Consider the following 26,278-nt stretch of genomic DNA (forward strand, 5'->3'; position numbering starts at 1 on the left):
ATTTGTAAATTGTCTTTCTAAATGTTTCGTTAGCATGTTGCTAATGTACTGTTAAATGTGGTTAAAGTTACCATCGTTTCTTACTGTATTCACGGAGACAAGAGCCGTCGCTATTTTCATTTTTAAACACTTGCAGTCTGTTTAATGCATAAACACAACTTCATTCTTTATAAATCTCTCCAATAGTGTAGCATTAGCCGTTAGCCACGGAGCACCATCAAACTCATTCAGAATCAATGTAAACAATATAACAGTATACAATACTCACATAATCCGACGCATGCATGCCGCATGCATGGCGAACACTTTGTAAAAATCCATTTGAAGGTTATATTAGCTGTGTGAACTTTGTTTATGCACTGTTTAAGGCAAGCGCGAGCTCCGTGGGCGGGGAGCATCAGCATTTAAAGGGGCCGCACAGCATAAATCGGCTCATATTTAATGATGCCCCAAAATAGGCAGTTAAAAAAAATAATTAAAAAAAATCTATGGGGTATTTTGAGCTGAAACTTCACAGACACATTCAGGGGACACCTTAGACTTATATTACATCTTGTTAAAAAACGTTCGATGGCACCTTTAAATATTTCTCTTTGGCTTTAAATTTATTTTTAAGTTTAAGTAATTTTAGTATTGCAACTTAAACTTATTACATTTTAGTTAGTAGCCAAGGCAACATTTCATATTTTCATTTGTTTTTAAGTTTATGCTTTTCATTTAAGAATTTTATTTTGATTAATGATAATAATTTTAAATAGGTTAAGTTTTAGTTAACATTTACAACACTGGTCCGTTCACACAGAATATAAAGACAATTATTTATAAAATTCTCTGTAAAAAGAGATTTCTTTGTTAAAATGGGAGTTTTGAGGCTTTTAGTCCATGTGTATTAGTTGGGAATATTAAAATTCTGGCTACGCCGATGTTATAAGCCAATAGTTATTTTCATCCTATGGCTGATAACCAATAAATGGCTAATATTATGGCTAAATTCAATATTACTTTTTCAAAATATTTTAAAAATATATATATATATATATATATATATATATATATATATATATATATATATATATATATATATATATATATATATATATATATATATATATATATATATATATATATATATATTTTTTTTTTTTTTTTTTTTTTTTTTAAGAAAAGAAAAACAAGACTAAAATCAATAATTTAAATGCTAGAAGTGAATTTAGGATTCATAACTTTATCATATACAGTATGAAAATGCAAAGATTTAACAGTGCTGATAAATTATTTGTGTTTCTAAAGATTAACTTTAAATGTATTAAATGATGGTAAAGGTAAATTCAATGTAAAAATGAAAATTAAAAAAATGAGAATGCACAATTAAATATCCAATATTTATAAACTAAAACAATGTTTAATATCGGTACATCTGTATTGTGCATCCCTACTATTAGTTTCGAGGCCATCCATGTGTAAGCGTACTCCTACTGTAAAAGCTGACTACATTAAATTTTTGCAGATATAATCATTTAACATTTGCCTTCCAGAGACATGGACCAAAAATATTTATGACTTATCGCACATTTTTGTCCAATCAAATGCTCTCCAGTATAAGAAAGCCCCTCCCACTACAACCACCTCTAATTGACTAGCAATAACAAGTAGCAAATTACGTATGTATTAATGAGATACCATTATAGTTTTTATTAATATTTTGAATCAGTTATTATTTTTATATTTTCCATTTTCATTTAATTGAGCACAATGGTCTAGCCGACCAATCAGAGCACACTGTGCTTTTCGATGGATGGCTTTATAGAGACAGGAACTGAATAGAGCGTTACAGACAGACTGGAAAGAGAGGTGCTGCAACAATATAAAATATGTGAAAAATAATGTGTTTTTGAACATTGAAAACCTGTTCTACTAGACCCCAAAAACAAAATCAAGACTTTGAAAAAGGGCATAATAGGTTTGCTTTAAAAATGAAGACAAACTGTTTGATTTGCAACACCCCTAATTTCCAGTTTCAAAAGTAAATACGTCAACACAACATCATTTATGTTTTGCACATGGTTGGAATAGGCCTTAAGACTGAGAGTGAGTATGTGTGTATACCTCCAAAGAAATCCCTGAGATGACATCAAGAGGGTCAATGACATTTCCTAAAGATTTACTCATCTTCCGCCCATATTTATCTCTCACCAGAGAGTGAAAGAGCACCTGTTTGAAACAGTGATGGAGAAAGAGCAATAAAAGAGTCAGAGCTGCACAAAACAGAGACATTTTGATGGCAAAGTAGACGGTAACATTTCTCAGTGACATTTTGGATACTTTTGGTATATGACGCATATCACAATATAAAATTTTCAATTTCTGCCAACCTTACGATATGGCATTTAGAGTTATGAGCTCAGCAAAAAGCCATCAACAAAACCTGTTTAAAGGGCAGCTGGCCAGTCAACTCTCTGCCTAGCATCACCATCCTGGCCACCCAGAAGAAGATGAGGTCACTTCCTGTTTCCAGAATGGAATTGGGGTAGAATTGTTTCAGGTCCTCTGTCTGAAGATAGAGAGTCAGATCAAAGCACATTCATATCCACATATCAATATACAGACATTCTTTGTTTTTTGATGTTGGTGAAAGACAGATGGACTATAAAATAAACCTGCTGAGGCCAGCCGAGCATTGCGAATGGAAAGAGACCAGAGGAGAACCAAGTATCCAGCACATCTGGGTCTGAAACAAACAGACACATGGTTGATTTGTAAGCAGGCGATCAGTTTTATGACCAGTCTAACAAAACGGATAATTCTGACGTGAAAAGTCATTGTAAAATAGCTGATATATTCATGCCTGTGGCCACATCAGTACTATAATAATGCAGCAAGCAGTTGAGTTGTTTGGTAAACATGAACATCACACAATTTATTGATTATTATATGATATTATATGATTATTATTAATAATAAATGGTTAACAGGGGCTGTCAAGCCAAAATGACAAAACAGCACCATAAGAGTAGCCCAAATTAATATATTTCAAGTCTTCTGATGACCAACGTTTAATTTGTTTACTGAAAAGTCTCAAATTTCATTCATGTGATTTGAATTAGCATATATTCAAACTAAGGGCTCAAGATCAGCTGTATAGAAAAACCACATTACTGAGGACAAACCTAGTGTGACACGTTATGGCGTACCACATTTTAATACGTGTGAATGTGAATGAGATTGGAAAGGATGTGGCTGAATATAAAAAATAGTGAATTATTTAACTTTCAGTAAATAATTTACATAATTTACCCCCACACAATGCTGTCAGATGACTATATAAAGCATGAGTTTTATGAACTACTTTTTTTTCTTGTCACTTTTGGAGCTTGACAGCCCTTGGTCACCATTCACCTTCATTTTATGGAAAAGAGCAGCTTGGACATTCTCCTAAATCTCTTTTTTTGAGCTCTACGGAAGAACAAAAATCATACATGTTTGGAATAACAACAACTCATTCATAGGCTATCATTTTAACTAACGCTTTATGATTCCTATATTATGCATCACACAGAATTAATCACAGATATCTGTTCTTCAATATTTCTTTCATCATTGAAATATACACTACCAGTGCTTCCCACAGGTTTGAAATATACTTGCGGTGGTAGCCGGGCGAAACATCCTATTACCCACGGCACAAAAATGGTCTACTACATGTGACAAACAAATAATGTGTGATTTTTAACAGTATTTTTATTTATTGAAATTAATTTTAATTACACAGCATATTACATTTAATTACATACTAATATTATGCATTATTATGCATTGTAAATTATGCAAAATTACAGCATTTAAATGGTTCTCCTTTTCCTATGTTCTCCTTGCTGTCATATAGTGTCTCTCTCAATAAATGGGACACAGATTTTACTAGTAAAATTTATAAAATGAATAATATATGTGTCAAATAATGTTCTTAGTCTTTTCTTCCTGTGGGGGAGACTACAATAATTTACTATGAATTAAATGGAAATCAAATTAAATACAATTTATTGTGTAACCAAAATACCAATAATGCCCAAAATAAAAAAACAACAACTTTGCGTGTGACTTTTAATTATAAACAAGCCCGAAATACACCGGGACTCTTATTTTGAAATGTATGTACAATTGCAGGCGGAAGTAAACCGTTCTGACGCACACATAACGAGCAGGTACGAATCGACTAGTTAATCGATCGCGGATGGTTTCATTATCTTGCGCGGATATAAAAGTATAAGAGGATAAAAATAATAAAAGCAAAAATGTGTCTCCAAATATACTTGGGCAGCTATTATTATACGTGGGCGGCCCGCCCAATAGTGATGCGCGGGTCGTCTCATAACCCGCGGACCCCGCGGGTAACCCGCGGGTCGGGTTGGGGCGGGTAAAGAAATTGTCACTTTATTTGCGGGGCGGGTTGGGGCGGGTCATTAAAAACAAAATAAATAAAAAAAATCCATGTATGTTGCGTGCAGTTCCCTATAGCCTATATTAAATATTTGGGAATATCTATTTTCATATTTTATTAGGTTCTTTGATAAGGTTACAATACGAAGGCCGTAGCAACGTAACTTGCGTGATGTCCCCAAACCTTTGGCGTCACGAAAGCGGCGCGCCAAGCAGCTCCCGGCGCCAGCCACGACAACAAAAACGGAGAAATAAAAGTGAAGATGGAAGACGAGGTGTGGGAGAAATTTACATAATTAAAAGAAAAAATTCATGCTGCTAAATCTAATGTTTGGGACCGGTACAGCAGGAGACAACAGCAGTAGGCTAACGGCTACGTGAAGTGCAACTCGTGCGAAAAAATATACAAACACGAGAGCCACAAAACGAGCACTTCCAGCATGTCAAGACATATTTTCCGTGTTTTAAATAAAACAAAAGTTCAGTGGTTGTAGCATAGGCTGTAAACTGTTGGCCAATACAAATCTGAAATAAAAAAAAAAAATATTTAGCCTGTTAGATGAATACAGACACTGCTTTGTAAATGTTGAAAATGTTTATCATTATCTTGTTATTAAATGATCTGATTTATGGTTCATATTCATAATCGTATGTTGTTGCCTGTTTACAGGGCGATGTTTCCAAGCACTTTCAGGCTGAAATAAAGGCTGTTTTCATTTATATTACAATGCCTAGTATGTAGGGTGACCACCTGGCTATTGATCTGTTGCAGGACAGTAGATGTGATTTTGCGGGACAATGCGAGACACGTGAGACAGATAAATTTGTAAATTAAAATGTAAATAGTGATTTACACTCGTTGGCAAACTTGGCATACGCGCCGATTAATGTTTCTGCCGGTGGGTGCCCACACTATATTGTTGCGCTTATGGCAACATTAAATCCTGGAGAGAAGAAAATTCTAGATTCACGGCTGCACATGCAGGAGGACAAAGTTTGAGCACGCAGATGTAATATCTGAGCGAGAGCGCGCGCGTGTCCAGTTAAACCGCCTGTGAGCGGAGAGATTGCTCGCGCATTTGATGCGCTCTCGTGAGACAATAATGCGCTCTCGACATTTTTCATTATAATAACGCCATAGAACCCGCATTAAATGAACTATAAACGTGAGAAGAAAGTCGTGTCTGAACGTCGCAATTTTGTATTGGTTAAAACAAATGGAGAATATCTCGTTTTTCCGTAGGTGCTCGATCATTTCCGTGTGTGGCGCTCGATCGCCGCCGTTCGTTGGAAATATTTGCCATCAGAATGGATGATTACATGCTTTAAATCATCGATTTAGGCAGCTTTGAGCAGCTCTTGAGGTTCTTATCTAGTATGTGAGATGAAATCCTTGCTGGTGTAGTTGTGTTTACTGACTTTGATGAGGCCCACACTTATCCATTTGTGCTGTCCACTCAGTTGATGTCCACTCTCTCTATGATTGCGCTGGTTGGTTATTTTCACAGCTAGAATATGACGGCTGCACAAATAGATTTTTAAATGCCAGTCATAGTATTTATTACATTTCTTGCTGTTGTATTGTAATTTCAGGGATAAAAAAAAATAACTGACGTAAATGAAATGCGGGACGAGGAACAAAGCTCCCAATTTCGGGACTGTCCCGCGAAATGCGGGAGGGGTGGTAACCCTACTAGTATGCCTGTTTAATGGTTGCGGGGGCGGGGCGGGTTGTAAAAATAGATACAGTAGTGTGGGGCGGGCCAAATAATTTCATAAAAGCGGGACCCGCGGGTTGGAAAAAAAGCCGACCCGCGCATCACTACCGCCCAAGTAAAGTCTATGTGTGGGAAGCACTGACTACCGTTCAAAAGTTTGGGTCAGTACAGTTTTTTTTTTAAGAAATTAATGCTTTTATTCAGCAAGACATTTATTACGTTACAAAAGATTTCTATCTCAAATAAATGCTTTTGAACATTCAAAGAATCCTGTATTGCGGTTTACACAAAAATATTAAGCAGCACAACTGTTTTCAACATTGATAATAAGAAGAAATGAGCAGCAAATCAGCACATTAGAATGATTTCTGAAGGATCATGTGACACTGAAGACTGGAGAAATTATGCTGAAAATTCAGCTTTTCCATCACAGGAATAAATAACATTTTAAAATATATTAAAATAGAAAACAGTTCTTTTAAATTATAATAATATTTCAAAATATTACTGTTTTCAAAGTATTTTTGATCAAATAAATCTTAAAAGACCCAAAACTTTTTAACAGTATTGTATATTATGAGTAGTAATCATTAAAACAGAAGTGTGATTGATGTCAACACTACGATAGTCACCCTGCGTGAGTGTGACCGCATCAGGATTCACTCCAAACTTCACAGCCGCACGTTGTCGAGCCTCTGCAGCACTCCTGCCCCAGACCCACTGCTCCTGTTCGAGACACAGTAAAAAAAGGTAAAAGCTTTCATCAAAACCTCACGCAATACAATCAGGCCTCAGTTTATAGACACATTATGGCATAGCAAGTATGTTAAATGTCATCTTTGGGCTATAGATTTTATGATAGTTCCCCCACCTCTTCTGTGTCCTTTGAGTTTTGCAGTGTCACTCGATAGGCTGGAATCTGATGACCCCACCAAAGCTGTCTGGAAATACACCAATCACTGCAAGGTGGAGATATACATGACACAAAATCTTATTCAAACATATTAACAGAAGAGTGTAACTGGTCAGACAAACAGATGGACATGGACAAGACCCTAAACCAGCCTAATTATACAAAGTCTCCTTAAGACTCACTGACTAGTCAAACAGACATTCAGACAACCCACAAAATAGTCAATTTTGAAAATAAAGCTTTGCATATGTAAGAAAGATCAATGTAGTGTAAATAATAAGGCTAACCTGATGTTGGACAACCAGCTCTTCCACATTTTTGAATAAAAGTGAGGAATTATCTGTAGATCCCCTTCTTCCACTGCCTAAAAAGAGTATTTACATGGGATGTCAATGTGTAAGTTAACAAAATCATCAAAAAGAATAATCGAATTTTAATGGCAAATTAAAAAAAAAAAATCATTGACCAGTAACAGGAATATGTTTTCCAGTAAAGCTCTTGATGAGCCACGCATTTGCTGTTGCTCGAGGGAATATTGACAGGGACAGTAATTAAACCACAAGCATGTCAGTTCAACAAGGCCATGTAAACAAAACTAGGATTATGAAATTTTAACTGTAAATGTAATTTACAAATAATTATGTGCAAGCTGAAAAACTGTATCCGTCCCACATACTGTGTGGTTTAGCAAATCACAACTTATATCTGATGCAACCACACATTTAAACACACTCACTCACTTGAATTGCCTTTTTGCCCATTTCCTGACAGCGTACAAACCACTGTTTCTTCAGCAACGGTTCAATGACATCTCCAGAACGGCTATGTGGGAGGAATAAAATCAAGATAGGACACAAGTTCAAGCACTACTGGTATTTTTTAGTCAAAAAAACAAACAAAAAAACTGCCAAAAATATTTCAAAGGAATGGTCTGCCTAAGTACACAAAAATGTGGCGAAATATAGCCAAATGATAATTCAGCAGCCTATAATTCTTTCAGAAATGAAAGGATTGGGAAGGGTTTATTGGTTTGGGGGTATAGTTTATAGTGGTTTACCTGCAGATTGGTAATGACATGGGATGATCCTTCTTTCCTCTGAACAGCTTCCTTTCCATCAGCGCAGTGATTACTTGTTCCCTGGCATCAAAGCGTTTAACACCCTGAGAGACAGAAACATACTTTCATGCTAAATATCTATTCCTTTAAATATAGAGATAGCTTAAGCACTGCAAAAATGCTTTTCTTACTTAGTATTTTTGTCTTGCTTCCAGTCCAAATATCTAAAAACTTATCTTAAGTTTTTATTATCTGCCAATTGAGTAAGAAAAATAAGTATTATATTGTGTTATATAATATAATATAATATAATATAATATAATATAATATAATATAATAATACATCTTTGTGCTAATTTCTTCACTTCTTGCAGTATTTTAACCCACAGAGGCCTAAGCATTGACATTAATAATGTATTTGTGACCCTGGACCACAAAATCAGTCATAAGTCACACGGGTATATTTGTAGCAATAACCAACAATACATTGTATGGGTCAAAATAAACGATTTTTCTTTTATGCCAAAAATCATTAGGATATTAAGTAAAGATCATGTTCCATGAAGATATTTTGTAAATTTCCTACCGTAAATATATCAAAAATTATTTTTGTGAGTGGATATGCATTGCTAAGGACTTCATTTGGACAAATTTAAAAGTGATTTTCTCAATATTTCAATATATCAGATTCCAGATTTTCAAATAGTTTTATCTCGGCCAAATATTGTCCTATCCTAACAAACAACACATCAATGGAAATCTTATTTATTCACTTTTCAGATGTTGTATAAATCTCAATTAAAAAAAAAAAACCTTTATGACTGGTTTTGTGGTCCAGGGTTACATTTTCTTTTTCTCAATTTAAAATTGTTTTCAGGAAGCCGCAGTTATCATATAATGATTTTTAAGCATACTTGGGCTTTTGGGTTGAATTTTGTAACACGCTGGGATTGCAGGTATGCTTTCTAGACCAGATTTCCCACCAAGCTAGAAGGCTAAACTGTGGATATGTTGATCTCAGAGCCCTTTCAAATTCGCTATAGTTTCATGATCTCGAAATATTCCTACTGACCTCCTGTAATACAATACGTTAATGCATATTTAAGAGGCCTACAGTACAGATGCTTTGACCTTTATAAAAGTCTTTCCAGTGAACAAGCCTTCAATATGCTCAAAGTTTCACGATCCTGAGATATTCCTACACCCTTACTGACCCCTTTGATATATACTGAAGATGCATATTTAGATGCCTGTAGTTGCTAGTTTGACCTTTAAAAAAAGAAGTTATGAGAAATGTTTCTCTCAGACTCTCAAATCTGGAGTTTCATTATGTGAACTACAGCGATAACTATAACCATTAATAAAGTTTTAATAATTGTTTTTATTCTCAAGAATATAGAAGTGCACACCACAACTATAACAATAGCGACACAGAGGAACAATATCTTTGGAATCACTTTCAGAACATGTTTTAATTTATTTTTTCTTTATTTTTTTAACAGTTGATGAATGATGAAAACATTGACATCCAATCAGAATCCATTCAAATTTAAAGCGCACAAGCAGACGACAAAACTTAAAGGGTTAGTTCACCCAAAAATGAAAATTCTGTCATTTATTACTTATCCTCATGCCGTTTCACACCCGTAAAACCTTCGTTAATCATGAAACACTGCTTCAGGAAGATTCGGAGCATAAATGAATCAGTGTGTCGAATCATGATTCAGATCGCGTGTCAAACTGCCAACGGCTGAAATCACGTGACTTTGACGCTCCGAACAGCAGATTCGACATTCATCTGTGCTCCGATGCTTCCTGAAGCAGTGTTTTGAACTCGGCCATCACTAAATAAGTCGTTATTTTGTTTTTGTTTTTTGGCGCACCAAAAATATTCTTGTCGCTTTATAATATTAACATTGAACCACTGTGTTCACATGAACCGATTTAAATATGTTTTTAGTACCTTTATGGATATTGAGAGATGAAATGTCATTGCTCCCTGTGGAGGCCTCACGGAGCCATCGGATTTCAACTAAAATATCTTAATTTGTGTTCCTAAAATTAACGAAGGTCTTACGGGTGTGGAACGGCATGAGGGTAAGTAATAAATGACATTATTTTCATTTTTGGGTGAACTAACCCTTTAAGTGTGCACTTACTGTTGGTGTGCATGCTAATATAGTTATAGTTATTGTTACATTTATAGTTAGCATAGTTATTTACTAACCCATTTCACACCAAGTTATGCAAGTACTGTTTTTTCCCAACAATTAGAAAAACTGTCTCTCAAGTTGGTGTTTTAGGGGATATAATAATTTGGTTACCCTTTACAATAAGGTAACATTAGTAACATGAACTAACAATGAAAAATATTTCTAAAGAATTTATTATTTTAATTAATGTTAATATCAACATTTACTAATACATTATTAAAATCAAAAGTTGTATCTGTTAATATTACATAATGGACCTGAGCTGGCATGAACTAATAATGAATGGTTTTGTTTTTATTAACTAATGTTAACAAAATTAATAAATACTGTAACAAATGTATTGCTGAATGTTAGTTATTGTTAGTTAATGCATTAACTAACATTAAATAATGGGACCTTTTGTAAAGTGTTACCAATAATTTCTTTAAATCACCAAATATGAAATAAGAAACAAATTATTATTATTATAAGTCAAATACTACAAGTACTATAAGTACAAATGGGTAAATTGTAAAATGATCTCTGTACCTCTAGCCATTGGCCACAGACTGAGGTCATGGTCCCATCTCCTCCAATCACAGTGAGGCGTGGGAGTGAAAGTCTCTGAGAGAGTAGGAAGTCAGTGTGATCATGAGCTGGTGTCAATTTAACAGCACCTATGAACACAAAGTTGAAAGACTAGAGCTGAGACTAAAGGTGTGGCCACAATAGTGAAATTACATAATATTATGAGGCAAAAAAGGTCCAATGCCCATTGACAATAGTGTAGCAACTTGTGAAGCACCGCTCACACAAAAGCCAGTTTTAGTCCAAGCAGCTTTCTGTTGGTCAATGTTAAATATTTCACCCTCACAAGAAATTCAAAGAGAGTCAAATCAAATACAAAGAAAGTCACATTCCAATTAAAAAGACTGGATATTGCCGACAAAAAAAATAATAATTAAAAGGTGGTAACAGTGATTGCACCTTAAAGGATTAGTTCACTTTCAAATAAAATTTTCCTGATAATTTACTCACCCCCATGTCATCCAAGATGTTTATGTCTTTCTTTCGTAAGTTGAAAAGAAATTAAGATGAAAACATTCCAGGATTATTTTCCTTATAGTGGACTTCAATGGCCTCCAAACAGTTGAAGGTCAAAATTAAAATTCTACTTATGGAAAAAAACAAAACTGGCCACGCGTTCGTTACGTAAGTTGAATAGAGAAGGCATAGGACATACAGCGTAAGCTTTTTGAAGAATACGGAAAGCGGAAGCACGTTTAAGGCGATTATCTGTTTATATAAAGCATATACAGTTGTATTTTTTTTTTCGAAAATGACTGATCGTTTCGCTAGAAAAGACCCTTATTCCTCGTCTGGAATCGTTTAAAGCCCTTTGAAGCTGAACTGAAACCGTTTGGAGGCCAATGAAGTCCACTATAAAGAGAATAATCCTGGATTGTTTTCATCTTAATTTTTTTTTGACTGACGAAAGAAAAACATGAACATCTTGGATGACATGGGGGTGACTAAATTACCAGGAAAATTTTATTTGAAAGTGGACTAATTCTTTAAGGCTGTATTCTCAACTGATTTTTTGCAATTTGAACAGTCAAGGTAAAAATTGTCCAAATTTTACATCAATATTCTCAATATATATCAGTACTCAATGTTTCTCAATCTTGCTTGATTTTCCTTTGGCGTGATTCATAAAGTCAGACTATTTTTTAAATGTATATACATTTATAATGCTATACTTTGTGTTATATTACTTTGACAGTAAATTACAAGAAATGAACTATCACTTCTCTCTATATTTTATCTCTCTTTTGGAAAGTTGTGGAAACACCATCACAGATTTTATATTTATAGTTTTGCTGTCGTCTCACATTCACCACTATAGAAGTTTACCCAACTATGACAACTTCCTCTTCTGAGAACTCCGGAAATGTGAAAAAGAGTCCATTTAACGATAAAAGATCCAGTTATCAACAAATAAAATTAAGCACTCATCTCTAAAAATATCATGCATAAATGAATGAAATACCTGTGCCAAATGTCATATCCACCATAGAGTCAGTGACAATAGGTAATAACCGCTTTGTGAATGGATGTCTGCAGTGTTTGCCATGAAGATCCTGAAGAGAAAAGAATGAATATTTTGGGCTAGAGCTCTGGTGGTAAACTGAAATTATTCAATATTCTAGGTCACAGTAGCCCAGGAAATTAGCGTACTAAACACAGAAGGCATACTACATACAAATTTATCAAATGTAGTATGAGTAGTACAATAATATCCCATTCGTACAGTCACAAGTACAGTCAAGACACTGTAAGTTGACAACAAAATCCATTTGAAAACCAATATAACTTTACTTTATATCGAGGATCATCAGGATGAACAGCAATGGCCACGTCTCCCAGCATCGTCTCTGGACGAGTGGTTGAAACGGCAACCTCTCCTTCTACAATAAATAAAAAAATAAACCACACCTTGCTTAGAACCAATGGGGTGAAACAACATCTCAAGAAATCAAGCACATTGAAAAAATTCCACTTACCTTGTTCCTCCAAAGGATATGCAAATGTAACCATGATCCCAAACTCTACTTTCTGCTGATAACCAGGAACAGACAGAAGAGTCCTGCCAGACAGCTGTTTTGAGTCCACCTTAACACATCAAATCATGCCTTAGTCTACAAGAAATGTGTGGCACTGCTAGTGTTGTTACACATTTTTTTGCCCAGTGATGCACCTCTATATCTGAGATGGCTGACTCTAATGCACAGCTCCAGTTGACCAGACCTTCAGAGCGATAGATGAGCCCAGAGTCACACAACCTGACAAAGGCCTCAGTCACAGCACTGCTGAAACCCTACAGAGAAAAATGTAATGTTTAATATGTTTAATACAATTTTGTAGACAAAATATCCCCTGAGATGGATGAAAATTGCAGTTGATAACAATTCTGGTTCTTTCGTCACAATGAAAACCCTCATGAAAAAGAAGTGTGCTTAATTGTATTGAACGTGCACTTCTAGTGTACGTCAAATCTTAAAAGTATATTTTAAACAAATCTGTACTTGCAGGTAATATAATATTAATTAAATAAAAGACCACTTCAGTGTACGTAAAGAGAGCAGACAACATTGACTGCACTTAAAGGTGCCCTAGATTCAAAAATTGAATTTACCTCAGCATAGTTAAATAACAAGAGTTCAGTACATGGAAAAGACATACAGTGAGTCTCAAACTCCATTGTTTCCTCCTTCTTATATAAATCTCATTTGTTTATAAGACCTCCGAAGAACAGGCGAATCTCAACATAAGACCGACTGTAACGTAACAGTCGGGGTGTACGCCCCCAATATTTGCATATGCCAGCCCATGATCGAGGCATTATACAAGGGCAGACAGTATTAACGTCTGGATGTGCACAGCTGAATCAACAGACTAGGTAAGCAAGCAAGGACAATAGCGAAAAATGGCAGATGGAGTGATAATAACTGACATGATCCATGATAACATGATATTTTTAGTGATATTTGTAAATTGTCTTTCTAAATGTTTCGTTAGCATGTTGCTAATGTACTGTTAAATGTGGTTAAAGTTACCATTGTTTCTTACTGTATTCGCGGAGACAAGAGCCGTCGCTATTTTCATTTTTAAACACTTGCAGTCTGTATAATGCATAAACACAACTTCATTATTTATCCGCTTGTTAAGTCATGACGTAAGGAACGCCTTCCGGGTCCAAGCCTCGACTCGTTTCACTTGAGAATGCCATCGACGGCCGTTTATGAGTGCTATTTATTCATAATAAACATCAAACATTTTAAAAAGTTAAACATTTTAAATACTTACAGTCTACACAACAGTCTCCGTGCTCACAGCGTCACAGACATTAATATTTTAACGATTTATAAAAGATGAATCATTGTCTGGCCATCTGGGATTTTGGTATGGAGATAAAGGTTATAATTATATATTTTTTGTACTATTACACCACATTGTGTGTGTATATTAGCACCATTTGTTGTTTTCTTGTGGTATGAGATAGAGCGTTTGGACCCGGAAGCGCTGCCGCGTGACGTCAGACTTAACAACCGGATAAATCTCTCCAACAGTGTAGCATTAGCTGTTAGCCACGGAGCACAGCCTCAAACTCATTCAGAATCAAATGTAATACATCAAAATAAACACTGTACTTACGCAATTAGACATGCTGCATAACGGAAACTTTGTAAAGATCCATTTTGAGGGTTATATTAGCTGTTTGAACTTTTTTTATGTTGTTTAATGCAAGCGCAAGCTCTTGGGATGTGGAGCACGAGAATTAAAGGGCCACACACCCTGAATCGGCTCATTTCTAATTATGCCCCAAAATAGGCAGTTAAAAAAATGAATAAAAAAAATCTATGGGGTATTTTGAGCTGAAACTTCACAGACACTTCTATTAGACTTCTATTACATCTTTTAAAAAAACGTTCTAAACCTTTAATGTCAAATTAAAAGTTTTACTTTAAAGTACATTTTAAATCATTATGTTTTAGTAATCTTTTGTCATGCATTATAGAAGTACACTTATTTTGATGTGTTGACTAACATACTAAAGCACATGTAAAGTACTTGATTATAATTTTAACCGTATTATTCAATATTACATTTAAAGTATATTTTAAATGTACTAAATTGCAGCTTAATCATAACAAAAGTGTAATTACAAATATACTGTATTTAAATACATGACATAAAGTTTCAATAGAAATTAGATTAAAGTACAGTATACTTTGGTTTACCATAAATGCCTGTCAGTATATTCGGCAGTAAACTTTAACCACATTTCAATTATTATGAAATTGCATGCAATGGGGCATTAAGGTTCTATTTAAGTGGGTCTAAAACGCACTAAAAAGTTGAGCTAATTGCATTTAATATAAATGTGAACTATAATACATTTTCATTTAAATGCAAATAACATGTAATTAAATGTCAGATAATATTAAAAGAATATAATTAAGTGTGAACTGTATGTAAAGTATATTATTTACATTGGGGTGCCCAACCCTGATCCAATGGATGTCAATGAAGGAGATGCTTCACTACGCTGAATAAACCGCTTTTGTGAGGAAATAGTTTATCATTTAATGAATCAACAGTCCATTGGCTAATCTTCAACATGTTTGCTCTTGAACATTCATTTTGGATATCTCTTACATTGCCTCTGGTATTCTTCCTTGCATACCACAGCATTAGCAGGCTTTATGCTTTTTTTTGTTGTTGTTGCTAACCTTGCAGGATTGCCTTCATCTGGCTTTGATAGATCTCTAGGAACAGGACTGGGCACCCATGATTTACATAATAATACTCTTTTTAAAAGTATGCTAAAGTGTTTTGTTTTTTTGTTTTGTTTTTGAGAATGGAAGTTCAGGTTGAGCAAACTGCATTGTGGGATACATTAACCAGTGCTGTGTGTGCTACTGTTGTCTAATGCACATTTTTGCAAATGTTGTTGGATATTATCTAGATGTCCTATACATACAGACAAAATATATACTGTGCACAGTACACATACTGCAGGAATACAGTACCACAGTAGTATGCTCTTCCAAACAAAGCCAACGTGAACTGAGAAAATCCTTTTTATTACCGGGTCCATCGTAAAGCAGGCTCTGCTCCAGTCAAGAGATGCACCCAGTTTTCTCAGCTGATGATAAATCTCATCTCCCTTTCTGGAGGAAAAAAAAAAAAAAAAGACATTTAAAATGACATAAAGCCAAACATTTAGGTTGAATTAAAAAAGACATCCCTAAAAACAGTTACCGTATGGAAATGGAAAATGTAATAGATAAGCAGGCCCTGAACCACTGAAAGACTCTGATATATATGGAATCAGATATAAATAAATAAGGTAATTGCAACATTTTATTCACAATTCTGTACAATTTTATTTCTAGCAATTGCGAGATATAAACTCACAATTCTGAGAAAAAGTATTTTCTCGCAATTCAGACTTTAAGATACTCAATTTATTGAGTTTATTTCTCACAACTGTGAGACATAAACTTGCAATTGCAAATTATAAAGTCTGAATTGTGAGATTATAAACTTGAAATTCTGAGAAAAAGTATTTTCTTGCAATTCAGACTTTATAATACTCAATTGCAAGTTTATTTCACACAACTGTGAGATATAAACTTGCACTTGCGAATTAGAAAGTCCTAATTTGCGGGAATAATTTTTTATTTATTTATTTCTCACAATCTTGCAAACTGTGAGATATAAACTTGCAATTCTGACTTTTTCCCCCCACAATTGTCAGATATAAACTTGCAATTGTGAATTATAAATCCTAATTTGCCAGACTCTTTTTTTTTTTTTTACTTTATTTCTCACAAGCTTGCAAACTTTTTTTCAGATTTGTGAGATATATATTTGCACGTCTAAATTGTGAGATATAAACTCGCAACTGCGAGAAAAAAAAAAAAAAAACAGAATTGTGAGATCAAAAGTTGCAATTATCTGATTTCTTTTTTATTCTTTGGCAGAAACAAGCTTCTATACATATAAACAGAAAATAAGGACAGCAAAAAAGGAGAGACACAGACTCACTCATTTTTCCATCTCCAGACCTGTTTGAGGAACTCCTCTCTGCTGTAGTCCTGTCTGCACTTCCCCTGTTCCCTCAACAGCTTCCTTTCCACCACAGACTAACACACACAGGTACGTCAGAGAGTATTCTAAACAGCTAATATACATAGAAAATGCCACCTCAGCATCCTCTTTGCCATTTCACATATGTAGAGATGGGATACCTGTGTTGCAATCCCAGCATGGTCACAGCCTGGAACCCACAGCACCTTGTAGCCCTGCATCCGTCGCCTGAACGGTCGAAATTTGAAAAAACACAATATTTTTTCAAAATATTGTAATATCCAACATAATATTGGACTCTGACAAAATGTCCATTTATAGAATCTTTTATATGTATGTATTGTTGATGAATTGTATATGTAAGGAGTTTCTTAAAACAGTACCAGCGAGCAAAAGCATCTTCTATAGCCACTGTCAGTGCATGTCCAAGATGTAAAGTGCCGGTCACATTTGGCGGTGGAATACATAAGGAGAAATATTTATCAACAGAATGGGGCTGTTTACTCTGAAGAATAAGGAAAAAAACTTGGTTAAAAACATTCTAATATGTGCAGAAATCATAAAGAGGCAATAAACATGATAAGTGCTGCTAAAGTTTTAGACATAATTTAGACATATTGTTTAGTTTAGACTTCTGATTATCTTATTGAATTATTGAAGAATATATTAATGTACAGTATCTCACAGAAGTGAGTACACCCCTCACATTTTTGTAAATATTTTATTATATCTTTTCATGTGACAACACTGAAGAAATGACACATTGCTACAATGTAAAGTAGTGAGTGTACAGCTTGTATAACAGTGTAAATTTGCTGTCCCCTCAAAATAACTCAACACACAGCCATTGATGTCTAAACCGCCGGCCACAAAAGTGAGTACACCCCTAAGTGAAAATGTCCAAATTGGGCCCATGGAGTTCACCAGAGCTTCACAGGTTGCCACTGGAGTCCTCTTCCACTCCTCCATGACGACATCACGGAGCTGGTGGATGTTAGAGACCTTGTGCTCCTCCACCTTCCGTTTGAGGATGCCCCACAGATGCTCAATAGGGTTTAGGTCTGGAGACATGCTTGGCCAGTCCATCACCTTTACCCTCAGCTTCTTTAGCAAGGCAGTGGTCATCTTGGAGGTGTGTTTGGGGTCGTTATCATGTTGGAATACTGCCCTGCGGCCCAGTCTCCTAAGGGAGGGGATCATGCTCTGCTCATTCATGGTTCCCTCAATGAACTGTAGCTCCCCAGTGCCGGCAGCACTCATGCAGCCCCAGACCATGACACTCCCACCACCATGCTTGACTGTAGGCAAGACACATTTGTCTTTGTACTCCTTACCTGGTTGCCACCACACGCTTGAACCATCCGAACCAAATAAGTTTATCTTGGTCTCATCAGACCACAGGACATGGTTAAAGTAATCCACGTCCTTAGTCTGCTTGTCTTCAGCAAACTGTTTGCGGGCTTTCTTGTGCATCATCTTTAGAAGAGGCTTCCTTCTGGGACGACAGCCATGCAGACCAATTTGAAGCAGTGTGCGGCCTATGGTCTGAACACTGACAGGCTGACCCCCCACCCCTTCAGCCTCTGGAGCAATGCTGGCAGCACCCATACGTCTATTTCCCAAACACAACCTCTGGATATGACGCTGAGCACGTGCACTCAACTTCTTTGGTCGACCATGGCGAGGCCTGTTCTGAGTGGAACCTGTCCTGTTAAACCGCTGTATGGTCTTGGCCACCGTGCTGCAGCTCAGTTTTAGGGTCTTGGCAATCTTCTTATATCATACGCCATCTTTATGCAGAGCAACAATTCTTTTTTTCAGATCCTAAGAGAGTTCTTTGCCATGAGGTGCCATGTTGAACTTCCAGTAACCAGTATGAGAGAGTGAGGAGCAATAACATCAAATTTAACAAACCTGCTCCCCATTCACACCTGAGACCTTGTAACACTAACGAGTCACATGACACCAGGGAGAGAAAATGGCTAATTGGGCCCAATTTGGACATTTTCACTTAGGGGTGTACTCACTTTTATGGTCATCGGTTTAGACATCAATGGCTGTGTGTTGAGTTATTATGAGGGGACAGCAAATTTACACTGTTATACAAGCTGTACACTCACTACTTTACATTGTAGCAAAGTGTCATTTCTTTAGTGTTGTCACATGAAAAGGTATAATAAAATATTTACAAAAATGTGAGGGGTGTACTCACTTCTGTGAGATACTGTACATAGAGATGTGACTGCTCCCTTACATGCTGCTCAGGACTGAAGAATCCCTGTTTCTCCCACCATTGATACCAGCCAAACTCCACATATTCTGGGCTGTAGGACTGTGGGAATGGCAGAGTGGTGTCTAAAAGAGAGGATGTTTGGAAGACATGGAAATTACAGAGATAGGGATGATAGCAATAAGCATCTATAATAACTGCATTAGTCAGACACAAACTCCATCAGTGGAAAAACCATCCAGAGCTTGAATGGACAGTAAAAACAACACATAATATGAAGAAGAAGAGGAAAAGCAATCTGTTACCTTTCTTCTCTCCAGGTAAGAGTGTAGCATTGTAGGTTATTTTCTCTTTATCTGACCAGCTCAGTCCAACATCATTCACATCCTAAAAGGGTTAAAGGGTTATAAGGCTTGAATGGTTTTAAACCAAATTAAATGTGCACTATTTTGATTATGTATAACCCACACTACTGAGTATGGCCTTCTCCCGTGCTCGTCTGCGTTTGGCTTTCTCGGCTTGTGTCCTGGGATGATGTGAAGGCTGTGTGTTAGATGGGGTTTGAGAGCAGAGTCTGCATCCCCATGTGCTCCAGGCCCTCTGTAGATCTCTGCTCCAGATTCTGGGTGACACCACATGCACACACTTCCACATGTCCTGAAATCTGGAGCGCTTAAGCATCAATCTAATGTAGAAAGACAAACAAAATCTGTCTTGTAAACAAAATGTGACCCAAAAATTGGCTAAATAATAATAAACAACAATTTAATTTGTGCATCACATTTAAAAATTTGAGTAATAAAACTTTTTTTTTTTTAAGACATGACACCATTGTATTTTTTGTCATGTACTTTGGAGTCAGTGTTGTTCTTGTTAACTACAACTATATTAAAATGAAATGAAATAAAATATAAACATGAGATGAAAAACTCAAACTTCAAAAAATAAAAAAATATAGATATATTTATTGAAGTTTGAATTTTTCATCTCATATTTATATTTTATTTCATAAATAGCAACTAACAAATATGTTTAAGAACTAAAAATAAAAAAAAAATTAAATAAAACAATTTGAATTATATAGAATTTAGGTAATTGCATTACAGCTAAAAACAAAATAAAATATATTAGAAATATTACACACACACACACACACATATACATATATATATATATATATATATATATATATATATATATATATATATATATATATATATATATACTAAGCTAAATAACACTGCATGGAGTACCAATGTAAATACAATGGAACAATATGCTAAGCATTCAGTACAATGGTATAACAACAAAAAAAAACAAATAAAATGTGAAACAAACATGCAGGATAAAAGCTGTTTGATAGTGATAAGGTTCGTTTATATAAAAATATTATGAATAAATGCGTTCTGCAACTTCATGAAATGCATTCTTTACACATCTAATCTTATGATCATCAGAGAAAAGCTGCATATTGAAAATGACAGATAAAAGGAACGTACCTTCACTCGATGTGTGCAGTCACTGGGCGCAGACATATTGCGGATACGGCATTGATTTTTCCCACTGCTATATTTAGGTCTAAAATTCTGTATGGCTTAAAATGTTTTGATTAAAAACACAGATGAGTGACAAATCAAAAAGCTGCGAACAATGAAAGTTAAATTACAGTGGATTATATTTCCTTCTCGATATATAAGATCTTGTAGCGTCCGTTGTTTCCTGTCGGATAGTTTTTAGAGGAACACTCAACGGTTGCGTCTCAAAAGCTAATAAGCTGCCTACCTAGACCGCATTGCTACGCGTCAAGTTTGCTTTTGCGCTGTCTGAGATCGTTAATTGTTTGGCGTGTTTCGAGTAAACAGCATATTTAGACATAAAAAATCAGCTGAGCTGACTTCAAACACAACTATAATTCCACAAATCTAGTTTAGGTAGTCAGCTCACTAGTTTTTGAAACACAGTCAACTTCAGAAACTGGTCCGTCCATAAATGCGTCGTTCCGAGGAGTGATTAGACTAGTGCAAATTCATCTCATGCATTCATCACAGGTTCACATAGCGTCTAGCTCGACATTCTGACACGACAACCGACAACTGAATATTTGTTTTTTAATATTCCCTAAATTGAACCAGACTTTCGTCGATCGAGCGCCTCTGGGAAGGTTTATTCACGTTTCATCAGTGCTATGGCGGAGGTACAACGTACATCGAGTGAGACGATAACGGAGACCGTCCAGACGGGCACACCACCACCACCGCAGCAGGTATCCTGCCCTAGTTTCTATAGACACCATCACTAACCACACTTGCACGGAATAATTCAGCTACAAGAACCGAGACCTATTTTAAATAACTAATCGTTTTATAGTTAGCATATCGACTAGTTTAAATAGACTAACTAGATACCAGCATGAGGCCTGTTTAGTAGTCAACATGTCAACAGCAGGGTTTATGTGGTCAACTGGTTTGGCAGTGTTATGATCATAAGTTAACCCCCATCACGCCAAAAATACACCTGTTAATCTTTTAACATATTATACACCTTAGAAAAATGTACCATGGTAAGCACTTTTCAGTTTAGTTACAGTAACTGGTGTTGTTACTGCCTTAAAAAAATGATAGAAAAATGTGAACGTTTTTTTTTTTTTTACAGTACTTACTCAAAAAGTACAGGGATAGTTCCAATTATAGATAACTAAAATCATAAGACAAACAAAACAAAATCGTTACTTGAAATGAAATAAATGTTAACTTAATAAAATAACAAAACGCATAAAATTTCTACAAATGTAAAATTAAAATGAAAACAGAAAAATAAAAAATAAAAATTCAAAATATGAATAAAACCTATAATAGTGTCTCACTTGGTGGTACTATGGTACAGTTAGTATCAAATGGTTGTACTATAGAAGTATTTTTTTTATTTACAGTTGTATATTTTATTTATAATTTTTTTAAATATGTATGTAATATAAAATCACAATTGCTGTCTACACTTTATTGTCTTCATAATGTTTGACAAAATATACTTGCAGGTTATACGATAATATTTAATGGTTACCATGATTAAATGATTCATATACCGTAATACAAGGTATTCTACTACAGTAATTAAAAGAATACACTGTATTGCTGTGGTGTATGTCTAACAGACGTTGTTATAACCATAGTACATACTAGTAAGATCCCATGTTAATTTATCGTTGTTTAACAGTAGTAACACAAATTAGTTTTACGGCAGAAAGAAACTATGGTTGCCGTGATAGATTTAGCTATCATCAAAGCTATCAATGGTTGCACATATCCATAACAACGTTGAATAATGTCCGTGAGGGGCCGTTAACATGACAAACTGAAAACAGAAACCTTTTTATGCATTTTGGGCATTCATTTACACGACAAGGGCATTTTGGGCATCTGAAAACAAAAATGTGAATTTGTGAAAAAGGTGACATCATGCACATGCATATTGCATGTTCTGTCTATTGGCACATAATGTTTCTTTACAAAGTGACATCGCCACCTACTGGCCTGGCATGCATAATACAGCTTTTTTAATCGTTTTCTTGGATCCGTGTGAACGGGGTTCATTTTGACTGTTGTCTTCTGCACGCGAAAAACACAAAGGAAAAACTTTTCTGTTTTTAATGCATCGTTGTCATGTAAACGTGCCCTAATATTCTCCATATGATGGTTTCAGGAGGGCAGAAGCTTGACCATCAAGCTCAGGAAAAGGAAGACGGAGAAGAAAGTGGAGTGGTCCAGTGACACGGTGGACAATGAACATCTAGGCCGGAGGTCTTCAAAGTGTGAGTCTGGGTTTATTAGTGTGGTGCTCTGATTTACGGATGGTCTTTCAATTTATGTATTTATTGAGAATTTCTTGTATAACCTCAAATTCGGCTTAATACTTGGAAAAATAGTGTAGGACAGGCAGATCTGGGCCATTTCAAGTCAGCTTTAAAATAGCTGACCTTGAAAATCAGGTTTAGAACAACCTGCATCAGCTCAAAGCAGCCGATTTAAATGTTTCATTTCTTGAAATAGAACGTCTTCAGCTTATTTGTTTTTCACGTTCTTCTAAAAACACTTTGATATGTCCAGGTTGCTGTATTTACGAGAAGCCCCGACAGTTCGGCGAATCTTCCTCGGAAAGCGAGGGGGATGACGAGGAAGGCTGCGGAAGTGCGCACTGCGTTCTGGGACATGGGAGAAGAGGCCACGGACAGAGGGAGGGCGGAGGGACCACAACGCCACCTAGCTCTGGGGGAACAAACCCTCACTAGAAGATAATGGGAGTCGTTTTGGAGCGAAGGGTAACGGGCGGCACTACATTCATAATCCCTCATCCTCACTCACACTGAATTACATCACACCATCACTGGGTGTCGAAAGCTTTTTGATGAATGAAAGCTTGTAGAGCAATGCAATGTGATTCCTTTTCCCCGTGGTCATTAGTGTGATGACTTTGGGAAGACTAAACCTTTTTTGTGATCCGAATGCTGCGGAAAATTGATATTTGTTGTACATAGGACATTGGTTTTTATTTCTTTTTGTAAAATCAATATTTATTTGTTTGTGTTTAACAACTTCATCTTACCAGTTCTGTGTCCACAAACAATATTTTAATGAATTAAAAACCTTCAAATATAATTCGGGAAGGTTATACCTCCTTGCGAATTTAAAAGGAATAAATGCAGTATAAAAAAGGAATTTTATATCAAATGTAATTTGCCTTGCTGTGTCACAATTCTAGCAGCAGTATTTCTTCATATTACTTTACCACTTCAGGAAATTCAAGCGTAGTAAATGTTGTGTGCTATAGTGAATTCAATAAATGAGATTTCAGGAACTCAACCTTTTTGAATATATTTACAAGGGTGCATTAAATCATCTCCATTAGTTTTCATAAGTTTGACTGAGATCTAGTGAGACTCCCCTCTGACAATCAGGCTAGTGAGAGACTCAGCATGTACATACGAAGACATTAAAAAGTTTAGTAAAGTGGACTGAGAAACATCTGAATTCATTCTGAATGCGAGGTGAGAACGGCACCTTGATCGTTACCCTAAACTGACGAAAATGAAACCGCAGCAGTGAAATTAAACAGTGGGATACTGATGTGAAAATGTGTAGATTTGGCAATTATCCTTTCATTCTCATGCTTTACATGAAATACAGGGGAGAATTCGTTTGGTGTGTGTGATTGAGAAGATCACCCTTTGACGTGTAAGGTGCCTCATGTCATCCTGGTCACTTTTATGGCTGCTTTTATTTAGCAGAAATTGGTATAAAATCCAACTATTAGTGGGAGAGGTGCATGCTATCAGCATGGTGTACAGTAGTTAGACTTGAGCTTTAAGGACTGATTATATGTGGTTATAAAGAGCACGGGAAGGTGCATGACAGAATGCTGGACAAGACCAAAATGCACATAGCATCATCTCTCCACCGATGTCAGATACAGTTTACAGTTGATTCCCATCTGGACCATCGCATCAGTCATCTGTATCCCAGCCTTCACATGCATCTGTCGTCCCTTTACTGTGAACGCACCTGTTATGTACATAGAAAAGGTCATAGAGTGGATTTAACATGAATAAACAGATGTTAAATTATGTTGTTTATATCTATTAAATGCTTAATGGCAACCTGATTGTCTCGTCACTGTTTGACTCCCTTCCTGATTCTGTTCAGTCCTCATATCTGTATTTATGTAATGATTCAGTTGATGCATTATTAATTGACCTAAGAAGCTTTGGTAAAACATTTTAGAGCGGTCATGTGTAAAATGACAATCATGATTTAAATATACTTTAGCAGCACTGAATGGAGCTGTGGATTTTATGTTATCAACTAAAACTAATGTTTTTTTTGTTTGTTTTTGAACAATGATTAGACATGATGCTTTGGCATCTATCTGAAATAGAAAAAGTTTTGAATAAGTTGGAATACTAAAATTACTAAAACAAAATGAAATAAAAATGCATTAAAACTAAATGTATTTTTTTTTAAAAATGGTAACTTTACAATAAGGTTCAACTAATAATGAACTGCACTTATACAGCATTTATTAATCTGTTAATGTTAATTTCATCATTTATTAATAAATTATTAAAATCTTGTTAACAGTTAATGCACTGAACTAATATGAACAAACAATAAACAACTATTTTCATTAAGTAACGTTAATGAAGATTAGTAAATACAGTAACAAATGTATTGCTCGTGGTTAGTCCTTGTTAGTTAACTAATGTTTAACTGAACTTTATTGTAAAGTGTTACCAAAAAAATAGTAAAAATGACAAAAATATAACAAAATTACTAAAAATGTAACTAAAAAAAATAAAAATAATTTGAATGAAAGCACATTTCAAAATAAATACTATAAAATGATACTAAAATAACTTCTGTAGATTTAATATAATAATATTAGAAATATAAGGGAACTTTATAAAAATGTGTAAAAATGACAAAAATATAACACAATTACTAAAAATTTAACTAAAAAAATTAAAAAATAATTTGAATGAAAGCACATTTCAAAATAAATACTATAAATTGATACTAAAATAACTGCTGTAGATTTAATATAATAAACGTAATAATATTAGAAATATAAGGGAACGTTATAAAAATGTGTAAAAATGACAAAAAATATTACAAAATTACTAAAAATTTAACTAAAAATATTAAAAATAATTTGAAAGCACATTTCAAAATAAATACTACAAAATGATACTAAAATAACTGCTGTAGATTTAATATAATAAACATAATAATATTATAAATATAAGGGAACGTTATAAAAATGTAAAAATGACAAAAAATATAACAAAATTACTAAAAAAATTAAAAATAATTTGAATGAAAGCACATTTCAAAATAAATACTATAAAATGATACTAAAATAACTGCTGTAGATTTAATATAATAAACATAATAATATTAGAAATATAAGGGAACGTTATAAAAATGTGTAAAAATGACAAAAAATATAACAAAATTACTAAAAAAATTAAAAATAATTTGAATGAAAGCACATTTCAAAATAAATACTATAAATTGATACTAAAAT

The 26,278-nt window shown here is 34.9% G+C and overlaps 2 protein-coding genes and 1 long non-coding RNA gene across 4 annotated transcripts in view; 2 read left to right on the plus strand and 1 right to left on the minus strand.

The window, feature by feature from the left end:
* vars2 (valyl-tRNA synthetase 2, mitochondrial) overlaps positions 1–20,952 on the minus strand; it is a 28,465-nt gene extending 7,513 nt beyond the window's left edge. Inside the window, exons 1-21 of the mRNA XM_048201205.1 lie at positions 20,701–20,952; positions 19,670–19,886; positions 19,507–19,588; positions 19,226–19,326; positions 17,355–17,476; positions 17,133–17,199; positions 16,930–17,027; positions 15,968–16,049; positions 13,073–13,192; positions 12,879–12,987; positions 12,694–12,782; positions 12,365–12,455; positions 10,864–10,991; positions 8,123–8,226; positions 7,806–7,887; positions 7,353–7,429; positions 7,024–7,111; positions 6,785–6,878; positions 2,658–2,728; positions 2,426–2,551; positions 2,107–2,211 (exon numbers count right to left, since the gene is read on the minus strand). Coding sequence (XP_048057162.1) covers positions 2,107–2,211; positions 2,426–2,551; positions 2,658–2,728; positions 6,785–6,878; positions 7,024–7,111; positions 7,353–7,429; positions 7,806–7,887; positions 8,123–8,226; positions 10,864–10,991; positions 12,365–12,455; positions 12,694–12,782; positions 12,879–12,987; positions 13,073–13,192; positions 15,968–16,049; positions 16,930–17,027; positions 17,133–17,199; positions 17,355–17,476; positions 19,226–19,326; positions 19,507–19,588; positions 19,670–19,882 — 2,049 coding nt within the window. The 5' untranslated portion in view covers positions 19,883–19,886; positions 20,701–20,952. The remainder of the gene's footprint in view (positions 1–2,106; positions 2,212–2,425; positions 2,552–2,657; positions 2,729–6,784; positions 6,879–7,023; positions 7,112–7,352; positions 7,430–7,805; positions 7,888–8,122; positions 8,227–10,863; positions 10,992–12,364; positions 12,456–12,693; positions 12,783–12,878; positions 12,988–13,072; positions 13,193–15,967; positions 16,050–16,929; positions 17,028–17,132; positions 17,200–17,354; positions 17,477–19,225; positions 19,327–19,506; positions 19,589–19,669; positions 19,887–20,700) is intronic.
* On the plus strand, positions 4,150–17,041 carry LOC125274761. Of its 2 annotated transcripts, none has more exons than XR_007186318.1 (4): positions 4,150–4,199; positions 6,781–6,902; positions 7,043–7,118; positions 16,948–17,041. It is a non-coding gene; the product is annotated as an uncharacterized LOC125274761 (long non-coding RNA). The 2 variants fall into 2 exon arrangements; XR_007186319.1 differs by having other exon boundaries at positions 16,866–16,995.
* Positions 20,953–21,099: 147 nt separating the features above from the next.
* Positions 21,100–24,856, plus strand: ppp1r11 (protein phosphatase 1, regulatory (inhibitor) subunit 11). The gene is made up of 3 exons (XM_048201206.1): positions 21,100–21,464; positions 22,901–23,009; positions 23,305–24,856. The coding sequence occupies exons 1-3, from the start codon at positions 21,387–21,389 to the stop codon at positions 23,484–23,486; spliced, it is 369 nt and encodes a 122-aa protein (XP_048057163.1). The 5' UTR covers positions 21,100–21,386; the 3' UTR covers positions 23,487–24,856.
* The last annotated feature ends 1,422 nt before the right edge of the window (positions 24,857–26,278 follow it).

This window comes from Megalobrama amblycephala, linkage group LG9 (genome assembly GCF_018812025.1).
Source record: "Megalobrama amblycephala isolate DHTTF-2021 linkage group LG9, ASM1881202v1, whole genome shotgun sequence".
In the NCBI taxonomy this organism is placed as follows: domain Eukaryota; kingdom Metazoa; phylum Chordata; class Actinopteri; order Cypriniformes; family Xenocyprididae; genus Megalobrama; species Megalobrama amblycephala.

Excerpts from the sequence above, each read along its gene's own strand:
- ppp1r11 (XM_048201206.1), top strand. The coding sequence starts at position 21,387 with ATGGCGGAGGTACAACGTACATCGAGTGAGACGATAACGGAGACCGTC. Across the intron at positions 21,465-22,900 it reads CACCACCACCACCGCAGCAG|GAGGGCAGAAGCTTGACCAT; the intron begins GTATCCTGCCCT and ends TGATGGTTTCAG. Across the intron at positions 23,010-23,304 it reads AGGCCGGAGGTCTTCAAAGT|GTTGCTGTATTTACGAGAAG; the intron begins GTGAGTCTGGGT and ends TGATATGTCCAG.